Source organism: Crocuta crocuta, unplaced genomic scaffold (genome assembly GCF_008692635.1).
Source record: "Crocuta crocuta isolate KB4526 unplaced genomic scaffold, BGI_CrCroc_1.0 scaffold429, whole genome shotgun sequence".
Taxonomy (NCBI): Eukaryota; Metazoa; Chordata; class Mammalia; order Carnivora; family Hyaenidae; genus Crocuta; species Crocuta crocuta.
The window spans coordinates 2,177,745-2,192,015 of record NW_027527381.1 but is presented as its reverse complement, the minus strand read 5'-3'; the positions used below and the strand labels follow the sequence as shown (position 1 = coordinate 2,192,015).

General features: G+C 39.7%; 1 protein-coding gene and 1 long non-coding RNA gene across 2 annotated transcripts in view; one reads left to right on the top strand and one right to left on the bottom strand.

Annotated features, from left to right (window-relative positions):
• LOC144239710 (uncharacterized) overlaps positions 1–765 on the bottom strand; it is a 244,879-nt gene extending 244,114 nt beyond the window's left edge. The window contains exon 1 of the long non-coding RNA XR_013337474.1: positions 670–765. This is a non-coding gene — a long non-coding RNA (uncharacterized LOC144239710). The remainder of the gene's footprint in view (positions 1–669) is intronic.
• A 5,270-nt stretch (positions 766–6,035) lies between these two features.
• Positions 6,036–14,271, top strand: part of HPF1 (histone PARylation factor 1) — a gene marked incomplete at its 5' end in the record, with an annotated part of 23,627 nt that continues 15,391 nt past the window's right edge. Inside the window, 3 exons of the mRNA XM_077772044.1 lie at positions 6,036–6,276; positions 8,533–8,722; positions 9,852–9,950. Coding sequence (XP_077628170.1) covers positions 6,036–6,276; positions 8,533–8,722; positions 9,852–9,950 — 530 coding nt within the window. The remainder of the gene's footprint in view (positions 6,277–8,532; positions 8,723–9,851; positions 9,951–14,271) is intronic.

The window sequence follows — 14,271 nt, the reverse complement described above, 5'->3', positions numbered from 1 at the left end:
GAGGCACCAGGAGATCATTTGAATGCAGTGGCTCTCAAACTTTGATGTGCACGGGAATCAACGGGGGATCTTGCTGAAATGCAGATTCTCATTCAGTAAGTGTGGGTAGGCCAGAGATTCTGAATTCTTTTTAAGTTCATTTGTTTTTTTTAGAGAAAGAGAGCGAGCGAGCGCACGCGTGCAAGTGCACACCTGCAAGCTGGGGAGGAGCAGAGAGACTGGGAGAGAGAATCCCAAGCAGGCTCTGCCCTGTCAGCATGGAGCTGGATCCCACAAAACGTGGTATCATGACCTGAGCCAAAACCAAGAATCAGAGGCTTACGTGACTGAGTCACTCAGGCACCCTGGATTCCGAATTTTTAACAAGCTCTCCTCAGAATGCTAATGTGGATGGTTCTGGGCTACAATTTGTACAGCAGGGTGTAGAGAACACAATCCAGACTGTAAGAAAGAATGAGAGAAACTGATTTCCTCCTGAAAGATCACTGAGAATGAGTTAGGGTTAGGTAACAATAGTGCAGTGGAGAAGGTAGAGAGACGGAAGGAAGGCAGGCAACAATTACTCTTTTAAATAAATACAAATCAAGGAGAAACGAGGGTTTGGGTGGGGGCAGTGCCATACATCCAGTCTTGCTACTATTAAACACCTAAAGAAAAAGGCCGGATCACCTTAACGGATCAAAATTCGGGACGCTGGAGTCTCAGAAGCATCCCTGGAGTTAGTAGCGTCTCCCTGCGCTAGAGTAGCTTGCGCGGGGACGCAAGGAGGGTGGATCTAAGCTTCACCCCCCGCCGCCCGGTGGGAAAGTGGGCGGGGCCTCGCGGGGCGGGGCGTCGACGGAGCCTTTTCTCTTAGGCGTGGCCCTGGCAGCAGAGTGATTCTGATTGGTGTCTCTTGATCCGGAAGCAGTTGCCGGCGCTCGGAAGCAACGGCGGGACGCGGGATTCCACGGGCCCTGCAAGTGCAGAATGGCCGGCGGCGGCGGGAAGCGCAGACNCACCAGGTACTGCCACAGTCGCTGTGTGGGCTCTGCCAGGCGCTTTGGGTAACAGCCAGGGCACCAAGGGGCAGCACATTGCATTTATCCAGTGGTAACTGAGTGGTTGCTGTGTGCCAGGGAACCGGGGAACGGCTGTCTGCTCCAGGCTGCTGTTTCCCATACTGCTGGGATTTGGACCGGAGAAGTAGCCCTTTTGCATCTTGTGCGCTCCTCGCGGTGCGGATCCTGGGGGAAGCAGCGTAAGACAACCAGTGGTTCAGTCGTTCTACCAGCAACAGATTGATTGGAAACCAATTATATGCCAGGCGCTGCCCAGGCGCCGCTGTTTTAGGATGAATCATGCTGCCACTGCCCGCCTGTATGGCCCTCAGCTGGGGGAAGCGGGGCACAAGTAAACATACATTTTGCTGTAACTGTTTTTTGTTTGGCATTGTAACGCTGCTGCGTAGAAAGTGCTGTGGAAACACTGAAGGAGGATCTAAGTCCCAGGAGGTTGTTAAGGTAGTCTTTTAGGGCAACGTAAGTTGGAAATGGCTTTTTAAGGCAGAGAGAGAAATAAGGAATAAGAAATAAAAGAGAAGTGTACAGACTGTTTGGACACAGCGGAGTTCTGCCTGGCTGGAGTCTGGAAGATGGGAAAGAGGGACCTTATAAACGCTCCCTTATAAATGGGGAGCGGGACATGAATTAATGTGCCCGTTCTCATCCCTTTATACGATATTAGAAGTTCTGTAACTACTGCTGTAGCAATTAGGAGAGTCAGGCAGGAAGGAAATATTGTGATAAGGAAGGTTTTCATAAAAATTACTCTCTCTGTATTAGAAACTGGATAAAGCAGGACAGTGTTAGCTTAATTGTTAGAGAGCCAAGTTCTGGGTATTATTTGTATTGGGTCATGCTTGCTAGGAACACAGGGGTAAAGGATGAGTGTAGCCAATGAAGGGGACAGCTGTCCTAAATTCTAGTTATTGGGGATTTGAGGATGCTAAATTAGTGTGTGAGGTAAGACAAAGCTGAAAAAATCTTTATCTCCCATTGAAGGTGCTATAAACTAGTTTGAGTGATAGCATTAGAAATAAAGATGAGGGGCGCCTGGGTGGCTCAGGCGGTTAAGCGACCGACTTCGGCTGAGGTCATGATCTCACGGTTTGTGGGTTCGAGCCCCGCGTCGGGCTCTGTGCTGACAGCTAGTTCAGAGCCTGGAGCCTGCCTTCGGATTCTGTGACTCCCTCTCTCTCTGACCCTCCCCTGCTCATGCTGTCTCTGTCTGTCTCTCAAAAATAAATAAAACATTAAAAAAAAGTAAAGATGAAAATGAATTTATAGACAATAGTAATAGCTACCATTTATTTATTATGTGCTACAACTATTCTGCATATTTTTAAAAACAACTTATTACTCCTAACAACCCTGTGATATAGGTATTACATGCCCTTTTTATAGATAAGAAAATAAGCACAGGTTAAGTAACTTCCCTAAGGTGACAGAGCTGGAAAGAAGAAGACTCTAGAATCAGCCCAGGCAGTCTACCCATTAGGCAAAACCATCCGTCAGCAAGGTAGTTTAAGGCTTTTCTTTCTGTCTTAAGTTTGAGCCAGTCTTTGAATGCATAACCAAAGACTGCTATAAAAACATAAGAGAGGATAGGTCAGGACTTGATACGTTCCTACTTAAAAAAATTTTTTTTGATGTTTGTTTATTCTTGAGTGAGAGAGAGACAGAGTTTGAGTGGGGCAGGGGTAGAGAGACAGAAAGACACAGAATCAGAAGCAGGCTCCATGCTCTGCTTACTATAAAATAACATGCTCTGACCTGTCAGCACAAAGCCGGATGTGGGGCTTGAACTTACAAACCGTCAGATCATGATCTGAGCTGAGGTCGGATGCTTAACTGACTGAGCCACCCAGGTTGTTCCTACTCTTGTATGTGATTGGAGAGGCAGCATAAAGTGGATGAATCTGTGCTCTGGAGCCAGCGCGTTTGGGTTTAACCGTTCTTCCACTTTCAGTTAGGGATGTAAGGGAAGATACTTCATTTTTCTCATTTATAAAATGTGGATGATACTGTCTAGCTCACAACATAATTGTGAGGATTGAATAACTTAAGGAAAGTTTAGAACGTTTGGCACATGGTAAGTGCATGATAAGTATTGTTATTTATTACTTATTTTTACTGTTATCTTTACTGTTACTTCTCAACATTTATTTCTGCATCCATATTTCNACGTTTGGCACATGGTAAGTGCATAAGTATTGTTATTTATTACTTATTTTTACTGTTATCTTTACTGTTACTTATCAACATTTATTTCTGCATCCATATTTCTTTTTTAATTTTTTAAAAATGTTTATTTATTTAGAGAGAGATATAGCGAGCAGGGGAGGGGCAGAGAGAAGGAGAGAGAGAATCCCAACCAGGCTCCACACTGTCAGCACAGAGCCCAGTGTGGGGCCCGAACTCAGGAACCGCAAGCCCATGACCCAAACAGAAATCAGGAGTGAAACATTCAACCAACTGAACTACCCAGGCACCCTTTTTATTTTAATGTTTATTCATTATAATTTTTTTTTTAATTTATTTATCTATTTTGAGAGAGAGAGCAAGCGAGCATGCACGCACATGCAGGGAAGGGGCAGAGAAAGGGAGAATTATAAGTGGGCTACATGCTGACCAGTACAGAGCCCATTGTAGAGCTCCAACTCACAAATTGCGATATCATGACCTGAGCCAAGATCAAGAGTCAGATGCTTAACCAACTGAGTCATCCGGGTGCCCCTAAACGTTTATTCATTTTTGAGAGAGAGTGCATGAGCAAGGGAGGGACTGAGCAGGGACAGAGGATCCAAACTGAGCTCTGCACTGATAGCAGAGAGGCCACGTGTGGGCTTAGAACTCATGAACCATAAGATCATGACCTGAGCTGAAATCAGATGCTTAACCAGCTGAGCCACTCAGGTGCCCCTGGATCCATATTTCAGTAGCCTTTTTCTTCAATTTAAATTGTTTTATGACCTCAGACACATTATAATCCTTGACATAATAAAATGTTACTGGTCAGTGCATGGCCCTCCTTTACCTTATTTAATAATATAAAAAACATCCGTGAACCTTTGCCCTACCCAGGAACTAAAACACTGACAATAAACTATACTTGTGTTCCTCACCTTTTTTTTCTAACTTTCTGTCAACCCCATTTATGTAGCTTCCATCCTCAATTTTATGTTTTGTCTTGCCTTCTTTTTATAGCTTTGTCACAAACAATATTTGTTGTTTTTGAATATAATAAAAACGCTGTCATGCTGCATATAAACTTTAAGGACTTTTTTCTTTCATGCAACATTGTATTATTAAGACAGATCTATATTGTGTGTAGCTATATTTTTCTTTTCACTAAGCAGAATATTCCACTGTTAGAAATCCTTTAAGTTTACCTCCTTATGTCAATAGACATTTTCATTTGTTCCGTTTTCTACTCTTATAAACAGCACTATCAGCAACATTTTTTTAAAATGTTTATTTTGAGAGAGCGAGCGTGTGTGTGCATAAGCAGGGGAGGGGCAGAGAGAGAATTCCATGCAGCCCCATGCAGGGCTGGAACTCACGGACACGTCATGACCTGAGTTGAAATCAAGAGTTGGACGCTTAACCAACTGAGCCACCCCAAGAACATTCTTGTTTGCATCATCTGATTTATAAATATATTGTATAGACTTCGATATGTAAACTAACATCAATAACCTTGAGCCTACTGGGAAAATAAAATCTGAGAAACTTCTAGGTTAGAATTTCTCAGCCTTGCACAATGGACATTGTGAACCTGGTAGGCGTTTCTTAAGGGCGCTGATCCAGTGCATCGTCAAATGCTCAGCAGCATCCCTGGTCTCTGCTCCACTAAATGTCATTGGCACCCTATCCTAAATTTATGACAACTAAGCGTGTTCCCTGGGAGGCAAAGTCGCTCCTAGTTGAGAAGCGCTGACACAGGTGGAAAGGAAGAATAAAGAAGAAGAAACTTAATCCAGAAAGAAAGGATAGAGGCTCCTAGAAAGAAAAAACTGCTGCTTAGAAAACTAAAGATATAGGGGCAACTGGGTGGCTCAGTCGGTTAAGTGTCCCACTTCAGATCAGGTCATGACCCCATGGTTCATGGGTTCAAGCCCGTCAGGCTCTGTGCCTGGAGACTGCTTCGGATTCTGTGACTTCCTCTCTCTGCCCCTCCCCCCTCTCATGCTCTGTCTCTCTCTCAAAAATAAAGAAATTTAAAAGAAAAAAAAGAAAACTAAAGATGTAACCTCCAACTAGGCATTTTATCTTTATAGAAATTAACAAATAGGTATTATAAAACCTAGCATACTTACATAACATATTACAGGGATATTAGAGATGAGTTTTATAACCTAGTCCTGGCATTAAACGCCCTTTTCTGAAATAATTGTTTTCAGAACAATTGTAAAATTCAGAACAATTTACCAAAAAATGGTAAGTCCCCTTTTATCAGGTTATTTCTGACAGTCGGCTTCTGGTGTGATCACTGAATCTACTTAAACGGCATGATTACCTATTTACCCAAAGAAGGCAAAATCTTCCTTATTCCTCTTCCTATTCTGTACCTTATATACTTGTTTTTTTATTTTCTATATTTCCATTCTCTTAGAGAAGTATATTTAAAGACTTGCTGTGTGCATCCTTCTTGACCGCTGTATATTACAGTTTTCCTTTTTTCTTTGCCCAAAAGAATCCCTAGATTTTATTCAGAAATACCATTTGTGGAGTTTTAAGGAAACCGTGTATCAGAGTTGGGTGAACAAAAATGAGCAATATTGGGGGCACCTGGGTGGCTCAGTCGGTTAGGCGTCCGACTTTGGCTCAGGTCATGATCTTGTAATCCGTGGATTCAAGCCCCGCATCGGGCTCTGTGCTGACAGCTAGCTCAGAGCCTGGAGCTTGTTTCAGATTCTGTGTCTCCCTTTCTCTCTGCCCCTCCCCAGCTCATGCTCTGTCTCTCTCTGTCTCAAAAATAAATAAACGTTAAAAAAAAAAAAGCAATATTGTTATGCAAGGAAAGTTCCCAAAATTACTTTTGGAGAAACAAAAGTTCTGTATGCTGAGTTTCAGTGTGAAAACACAGTTGATGTGAAGAAGAGTAAATCCTGTGAAGCTGATGTCTCCAGTGACCTTCGACAAGAAGTAGAAAATCATTATAAACTTTCTCTTCCTGAAGATTTCTATCACTTCTGGAAGTTCTGTGAAGAGCTTGATCCTGAAAAGCCAGCTGGTGAGTTGTTCCGGAATCATTCTGCTTCTAGAATGGAAAAGATAATAGGAAAGTGGACCAAGGATCTAAGTAGTTCACAGAAAAGGAACTTTTTCAAAGAAATTTCTAAGAGAAATATAAAAATAATGCTATAATAACATGTGACTATCCCCTGTTATACTGGCAAAGGTAAATAATTTCACAACATGCTTTGATGAGGGTTTTAAAGAAAAGTACTTTGATTTGTTGCAGGAGTTTTAGTATGACTTAGCAGTTCTACTTCTAGGAACTTAGGGATTAGGTGAACTAAAAATTATGTTCAGTTCAATGAAATTTATTGAAACACGTGGGAAATGGCAAAAGCCCATCAATAACACATCTGTCAATGGATATTCATAGTTTTGAAAGAACAAGGTAAATTTTATATAATGAAGTATTGTGCCTAAAATATGTCAAGTGAAAAAAAAATGTATAGAGTGTGCTACCATTTGAATTTTTTTTTTTTTACGTTTATTTTTGAGAGAGCATGAACAGGGTAAGGGCAGACCGAGAGGGAGAATCCCAAGCAGGCTCCACACTGTCGGCACAGAGCCAGATACAGGCCTCAAACTCAAACTGAGAGATCATTATCAAGAGTCGGATCCTTAACCTATTGAGCCATTCACGAACCCCCCCATCCCGTTCATATTTTTTTTTTAAAGTCAAAGACGCACATATTCCTATGTACTTTTTGGGTGCTTATGTACTGTCTCTGAAAGGATGCACAAAAAACTGATAATTGTTGTTGCAGAGTTGCTTTTCACCATTATCTTTTGTGGTGTTTATGTGTTTTAACAGGTGGGAGACAAGCACTCCCATAAAGTACTGATGGAAATGTGTATTGGTAAATAACAATGAATTATGGCAATATAGCAAAACACTTAAACTGTGCAGCAACTTATCTGACAATATGATTGCACAACATGTATTAGCAAAGATGTTCACTGAAGCACTGTTTAGATGAGTAAAAAAAATTAGAAATGGTAAATGTCAATAATGCAATTTCATACAGCTATTAAAAATTAGGAAAAAATATTTAATAACATGGAAAAATACTCAGAAAATTTAAGTGAGGACTGAATGGAAAACAAAAAACCATTATAAAACAGCATGATTTCCTTTAAAATATCTATATGTTCATAGAGGGAGGAAAACATTACTGTGTATCAGACTATTAACCTTGTTATCTCTGGCCAATAAGATGGATGACTTTAGTTTTTTGGTACTTTAAGAATTAGTGTAGCGACACCTGGGTGGCTCAGTTGGTTAAGCATCCGACTCTTGATTTCAGCTCAGGTCATGATCTCCGACTTTGGGAATATAAACCCCTCATCAGACTCCAAGCTGTCAGCGTGGAACCTGCTTGGGATTTTGTCTCTCTCTCCTCTTGCTCTCTGCCCCTTCTTCCCCCACCCAAAATAAATAACCTTAAAAAAATTAGTGAATGCTACCCTAAGTTCCAACTAAGCTGAACATTCCTCCCCTTCCCCCCAAATAAACTGTTTCTATGCCTTTATTCAAGTTGTTACTTCTTCCATGAATTTTCTTCCTCCATCCCCATCTCCTTATATATCCATGTCCTGCCTGGAGTGCTTATTCTCTCTTAAAGAAGGGACAAGGACCCATCTGATATAAAAGGATATGTTTGAACATGTACACTCTCTGATTTTATTTAGCATTCTCCCTTTGTGATCTGTGGATGGAGAAGAGATGGAATCATCCAGAATTAGGGTTGGACAAAGGCAAGGGAATTGAGAGTGATAGTTAGCTGAGGTGTAGGAAGAAGGGAAAGGAAATGCTTTCATTAAATATACTTTTTATTGAATAAATTGTTTACCCTCCTTAATGCACCTTCACTTGCTGTCTTATTTCTTCCTTAATATGGGTATGGTACAAATATCTGAGGCTAAGAACAACATAGCAATGAGTCAGTGTAAGTACTTGAAGCTCTAATATGCCCATGAGAATACAAAAGTCTTGCTTTGTGCAGAATAAGAAACAGCAGTAATGTTTGAAATAAAATCAGTTGTGAATTTAAGAGAGAATTAAATGTGAGTGCCACGTTTTCATTGCTCTGATTTTTCATTGAGTATTTATGTCTTCAAATGTAACTGAAGCTCTTTCATTTTAGAAGCTCTTTTTTTTAAAGAAAATTTCTTAGAAATAGTTTATGAATAAAAGGCCTTTCCTGTCTGCCTTCAGAAAGTTATTGTCTAAATACACTTACTTAATTTATAGATGCCCTTTCCACAAGCCTTGGACTTCGATTAGTGGGTCCTTATGATATCCTTGCCGGAAAACATAAAATGAAGAAAAAGTCAGCAAGCCTGAATTTTAACCTTCACTGGAGATTTTACTATGATCCTCCTGAGTTCCAGACCATTATTATTGGAGATAATAAAACTCAATTCCACATGGGGTATTTCAGGTAAAAGAGATATTCTTCTCTAAAATACAGCTACTGGGCTGTATCCATAGTATAATGAATATAAATAGACGTTCACTAGACTCACTTAAGGTCAAGGGCATATTTTCCTCTATTGGTGGATACATAGACATCTAATGTTCTTGATATTGCCATTGTAAGCTACCCGAGGATGAGTGAATTCTTTAGGGTTGAACCTCACTGGTTTTTCCTTTGTGATTATAAACTTTTTTTACCTTTTGGATTCAGAAACACTCTTGTAGCACAAAGATAATTTAGAGCAGTGGCCATGACTTAAATTGGCTCTGCACTTCCAAGGACCATAGAATTAAGAATGTGCTGTGGAGTCAGACTGGTTCTATTATCTGAGTGACCATGTGCCAGCCACCTTTAGTGATTGTGATTTTCTGTTTACCCAGTTTCCTCTAGTAAGATGAGGATAATAATTGTACATACCTAATGGGAATATTAAAAGGATTAAATGGATACGTGCAAGATGCTTAGAATGTTAAGAAATAGAAGTAGCTTGAAAGAAAAAAATACCTTCTGTCAGTAGAGACACTGTTTAAAGATTAACTGTGGGATAATACAGGAAGCCTGCCTAGCGAGAAGTGTGGTACTGTAGAATGCACACAGGGCTGGGAACTGGGTTACATAGATTCTGCTTCTGGCAGAATTTACTAGGACCTTGGCTGAGTCACTTCATTGCTCTGTATTGGTTTCCTTTATTGTAAAATAAAATGATTTGGCTTATATGTCTGAATTGCATCCCTTCTCCTGTTTAATAATCCTGTCCTGTTTCTTTTTGTTTCTTTACCTTTTTTCTTTTTTTACACAGACTATAGAACTAGGGTAGAGAGGATTGTGTATAATTTTCCCTACTTCTTTTGACAGGCCTTATTCCCCCTTTCTTTGTATTTAAATATAAAAGTAACTAGGTCTTAAGAATTTTAATTTTAGATCTGTTATATAAGTAAGATTTATTGGAGATCTTCCTAAGAAACTTAGAGCTTAAACCCAGCAAATTTGTCCCAATTTGTTAAAAACCTGCAGACATATAAATTGTTGTCTATAGGCCTAAAATTCTACTTTCATGATGGGCAGCTAAATTTTTAATCTTTTGCTTAAACAGGGATTCTCCTGATGAACTTCCTGTATATATTGGTACAAATGAAGCAAAGAAAAACTGCATAATTGTTCAAAGTGGAGATAATGTGTTTGCTGCAGTCAAGTAAGAAAATATTTTAATCCTTCTCCTATTTATAATATTGGTTTAAAATTTTTGTACTATATCAGTCCATCACTTAGGGGTATTGAGGTAATTCCAGAAGTTTAGATTTCAAGAGATCATTTCCATGATGTTTTCAGATATTCTCATCCACACTTTTTTTTTAATGTTTGTTTATTTTTGGGAGACAGAGACAGAGCGTGAGCAGGGGAGGGGCAGACAGAAGTAGACACAGAATCCCAAGCAGGCTCCAGACTCCAAGCTGTCAGCCCAGAGCCCAGTGTGGGCCTTGAATGGTGAGATCATGACCTGAACTGAAGTCAGACACTTAACCGACTGAGCCACCTAGGGGCCCCTCTTATCCACACTTCTACTTTTCACCAGAAAAGTACTCATGAAACAAATTACTTTATTTAAGGAAAAATATTATTTAATCTTGAATTTGTTAGTCCCATGGCAAAATCAAAAGATTTTTAGGCATTTTATTTTAAACACCATCACTAAGAGTTCATTAAAAGAACCCACTGTGTACAGTTCAAACAAAGATTTAATACAGTAAAAGCAGGTGCTCATAAATTGTTGAATCACTGTGTTGTACACCTGAAACTAAACATTGTATGTTAACTATACTGGAATGAAAGAAAAGAAAGTCAGGTGTTCATAAAATTCTTGCAAGGGCCAGTGGAGCCTCCAGGCGTGCCATTTGTGTGGCGGAGCTGGCTCAGTGGTGGAGTTTACAGCTCTGCCACTGTCAGGAAGCTGGGAGGTCAAGAACTGCTGCCACAAGTGGCTCTCGTCAGTCACTGTCTGTGAATCATTCTGTGGGAGTAAAGGGGCTGCCCTGCCTCCATTTCAGCCCCGACAGAAGCTGAAGACCAGGCACCCACATGTCAGCTCTAGCTGCTACTGAATAGTCTGATGCCTCTGGCTATTCACTGCTGGTAGTAGACGTACAACCTTCACCTGGTATCTGTTCTGCCTTTCACATTTCAAAGAACTGTATCTGTTTGAGAGAAGCTAAGCCTCCCGTGGAGACGGAGCTGAAGAATAGGGTGGGAAATGTAGCAGGCTCTTGTGGGAAGGGGGCTTGGAATGGAGCTACGTGAGCCAGTCCATATACTGTGCCAGCCACAGACTTGATTTGAAGCGTCTGGCAGCAGCTGTGCAGTTTACGTTGTAATAAATGAAGAGAGCAGTCTTTGTCACCTTCCATATAAGTAGGTCATGTTTTGTGTGGCCTCTTTTCACACTCCACTTGAAGACTTCTATTCCCTATGACTTAATAGTGCAAATTTGCAGTAAACAGAATTCAAACTAAGTCAACAGGTGCCCTGTCTAGACTGCTGCATGCATACTGCTATATCTGAAAGAGGAACTATATGGTGGATGTCCAAAAAAGCTCTTTGTCTTTCTGATACTTCTCAGTTTTTCTAAAATGTTTCTTGTTATTTATAATTTATATATTCTTTCAAGCTCTTCAGATTATTCAATTTAAGTTGGTGGTATCTTTATTAGAAAGTGTAGCTCTTTACTTGCTTATTACTTGTCTCTTGCATTAACATAGAAGTTCCATGAGGAAAGAGGCTTTTTCCTTATGCAAAGTAGCTGCCCCACAGTAGATGCTCCATAAATAGTTTATTCATTCTACAAATAATTTGGCATGCAAAAATGCGTGACTTTTCATTAGTCTTACTAAAAATCTTTTTAAGTTTATTTTGAGACAGAGAGTGCGAGTGGGGGAGGGGGAGAGAGAGAGTCCCAAACAGGCTCTGTCAGCACACATCCTGATGTGGAGCCTCAAACTCACAAACTCATTGTGAAAGCAAGAACTGAGCCAAAATCAAGAGTTGGACGCTTAACCAACTGCGCCTTCCAGGTGTCCCATCCCCTAAAAGTCTTTTTTTTTTTTTTTTTTTAAAGAAAGATACAGTGGTAAAAAAATCAAAGACTGTTCTGGTTTTCGTGGGGTTGGGGTTTTTTGTTTTTTTGGGTTTTTTTTTTTTTTAGCTTATTGGAGAACACCAAAAAGGAAACAAAAATTGGCGATAAATGTATAATTTAGGTGAAGACCAGGAACTATTTGAGTACCTAATGTTATTTCACACAAAGAATGTCTTCTGCCTTCAATAATTTATCTCAAACTTAGAAGTAAAAGGTTGGAATACTTTTCAAGTATTATAACTGTTTTAGTTTTTTGGCACCTTCAACTAATCAGGACACTTAGTTTCTTTATCAGCCTGAGTAGCTGATACTTTTTTTTTAGGCTATTTATCCATATTACTAGGCCTCCACACAGTCTATTGCTGTGTAGCANCTAGAACAAACTTTCCTAAAATTTGTGTGGAACCACAAAAGACCCCAAATAGCCTGAGTAAGGTCTTTTTAAGGAAGACTATTTGTAATAAACATTTTTATGCCCAGGGAAACTAGTTCGCTGTGCAAGATTTAATCCCAAAGAAATGCAGATTCAGCCAGCAAACAGTAAAGATTAAAGAATTTTAATACTGGGGTGCCTGGGTGATTCAGTTGGTTAAGTGACCAACTCTTGATTGTGGCTCAGATCATGATCTCACTGTTTGTGAGATGGAGCACCACATTGGGCTTTGTGCTGACAGTGAGGAGCCTGCTCGGGATTCTCTCCCTCTCTCTGCCCCTGCTCTCCACGGACATGCTCGCTCTCCTCTCTCTCATTCTTGCTCTTTCAAAATAAACTTAAAAGAATGATTTTTTCTCTTTCTTTTTTTTCCACTAAAATAATTATAGCAATAGTTTTGACCTCAGAGACCTCCTGCAAGGTTTCAGGGACCCCATAGGGTCCCCAGACCATTCTTTGTTAACTACTATTTAGTTAATGGTTTTAAACCTGACTGTATATCAGGATCTCATGAGTTACAGTTAGGAGTACTTTACCTTGAGGTCTGTAGGTCTTACCTCTAGAGATGCCACTTCAGTACATCTAGAATAAGACTTAGGAATTTTTTTTAAGTTTATTCATGTATTTGAGAGAGACAGAGACCGTGTAAGCGAGGGAGAGGGGCAGAAAGGGAGAGAGAAAAAATCCCAAGCAGACTTCACAGTTAGCATTTGAGCCGATGCTCAAACCCAGGAAACTGTTGGATCATGTCTTGAGCCACAACCAACTGAGCCACCCAGGTACCCCAGGAATATTTTTTTAAATACATAAGTATATCTAAATGCAATCCATAATTATACTTCTGTAATTTTAATTATAAATGGACATTAAAAATGAATGAACATTCATTTAATGACTGCTTGCCTTGTGCAGACCCAAATACTATGTAAAATATTTGGTACTTCATAAAAAGAATAAATGTGGCCAGTATATCAGATCATGGGTCAACTTGTTCGTCTTTTTTCCTCTTGCCTGCTGCCCCCATATTCTCTGCCTTGCAATATAGGGTAATATGAATTTGTTACTGGAGGCAGTGATTTTTCAAACACTAGCTCAAAGTACTTTTAACCAGTAACCCAGGGGATTCTGACGTATATTCAGGTTTGAAACTATAACCTAAAAAGCAGTTATCAAACAGTGGTGTGTGGACTTCCAGGTATGCTTGACATTTTTTAGGAGGACTGTGAAGTCAAAACTATTTGTGATAATATGTCATTTTTGCAACAGTGGCATAAAGGTAATGCAGGTAATACTGATGATGCCTTGACAGAAATCAAGGCAGTGGCACCAGAATTGCAGTTGTCATTATTCACAGCAGTAATATAATGTGAATATCATTTAACAATGTCAGTGTTGAAGCAGTAAAGATATTAGATCTCTACCATTGAGGACACAATCTGGTTAACATTTTGTGTAATGAGATGGTAAGTATGTGGAAAGCACTCATGCATACTCAGATGTTAAAGTTTATCTCAAGGAAAATGGTCTTACGAGATTGAGTGGGAGCTGAACTTTTCTCATTTATTTGAAAGAGTGACTGATAAAGACTGGATATTCTGACATAGGTTTTTATTTGCAGACATTTTCTCAAATGAGCCAAAGAAAACAACTGTGACTAAATTTGTTGTCAGTGACAAAATTTAAGATTTCAAAAGCAAAAATTAGAATTAAGGAAACTTGTAACCACCATTGTGAGCTTCATTGCTTCTCACTACCTAAAGACTTTTTAATGAGATTGGTGGTAATATTTATGATTTTTTTCACATCGTGATGTAATAGAGTTTTTATTCCAGTGTAGTTAACATACAGCATTGTATTAGTTTAGGGTGTACTGTAGTGATTCAGCAATTCCATATATTACTCAGTTTTCATCAAGGTAAGTATACTCTTAATCCCCTCCACATATTCACT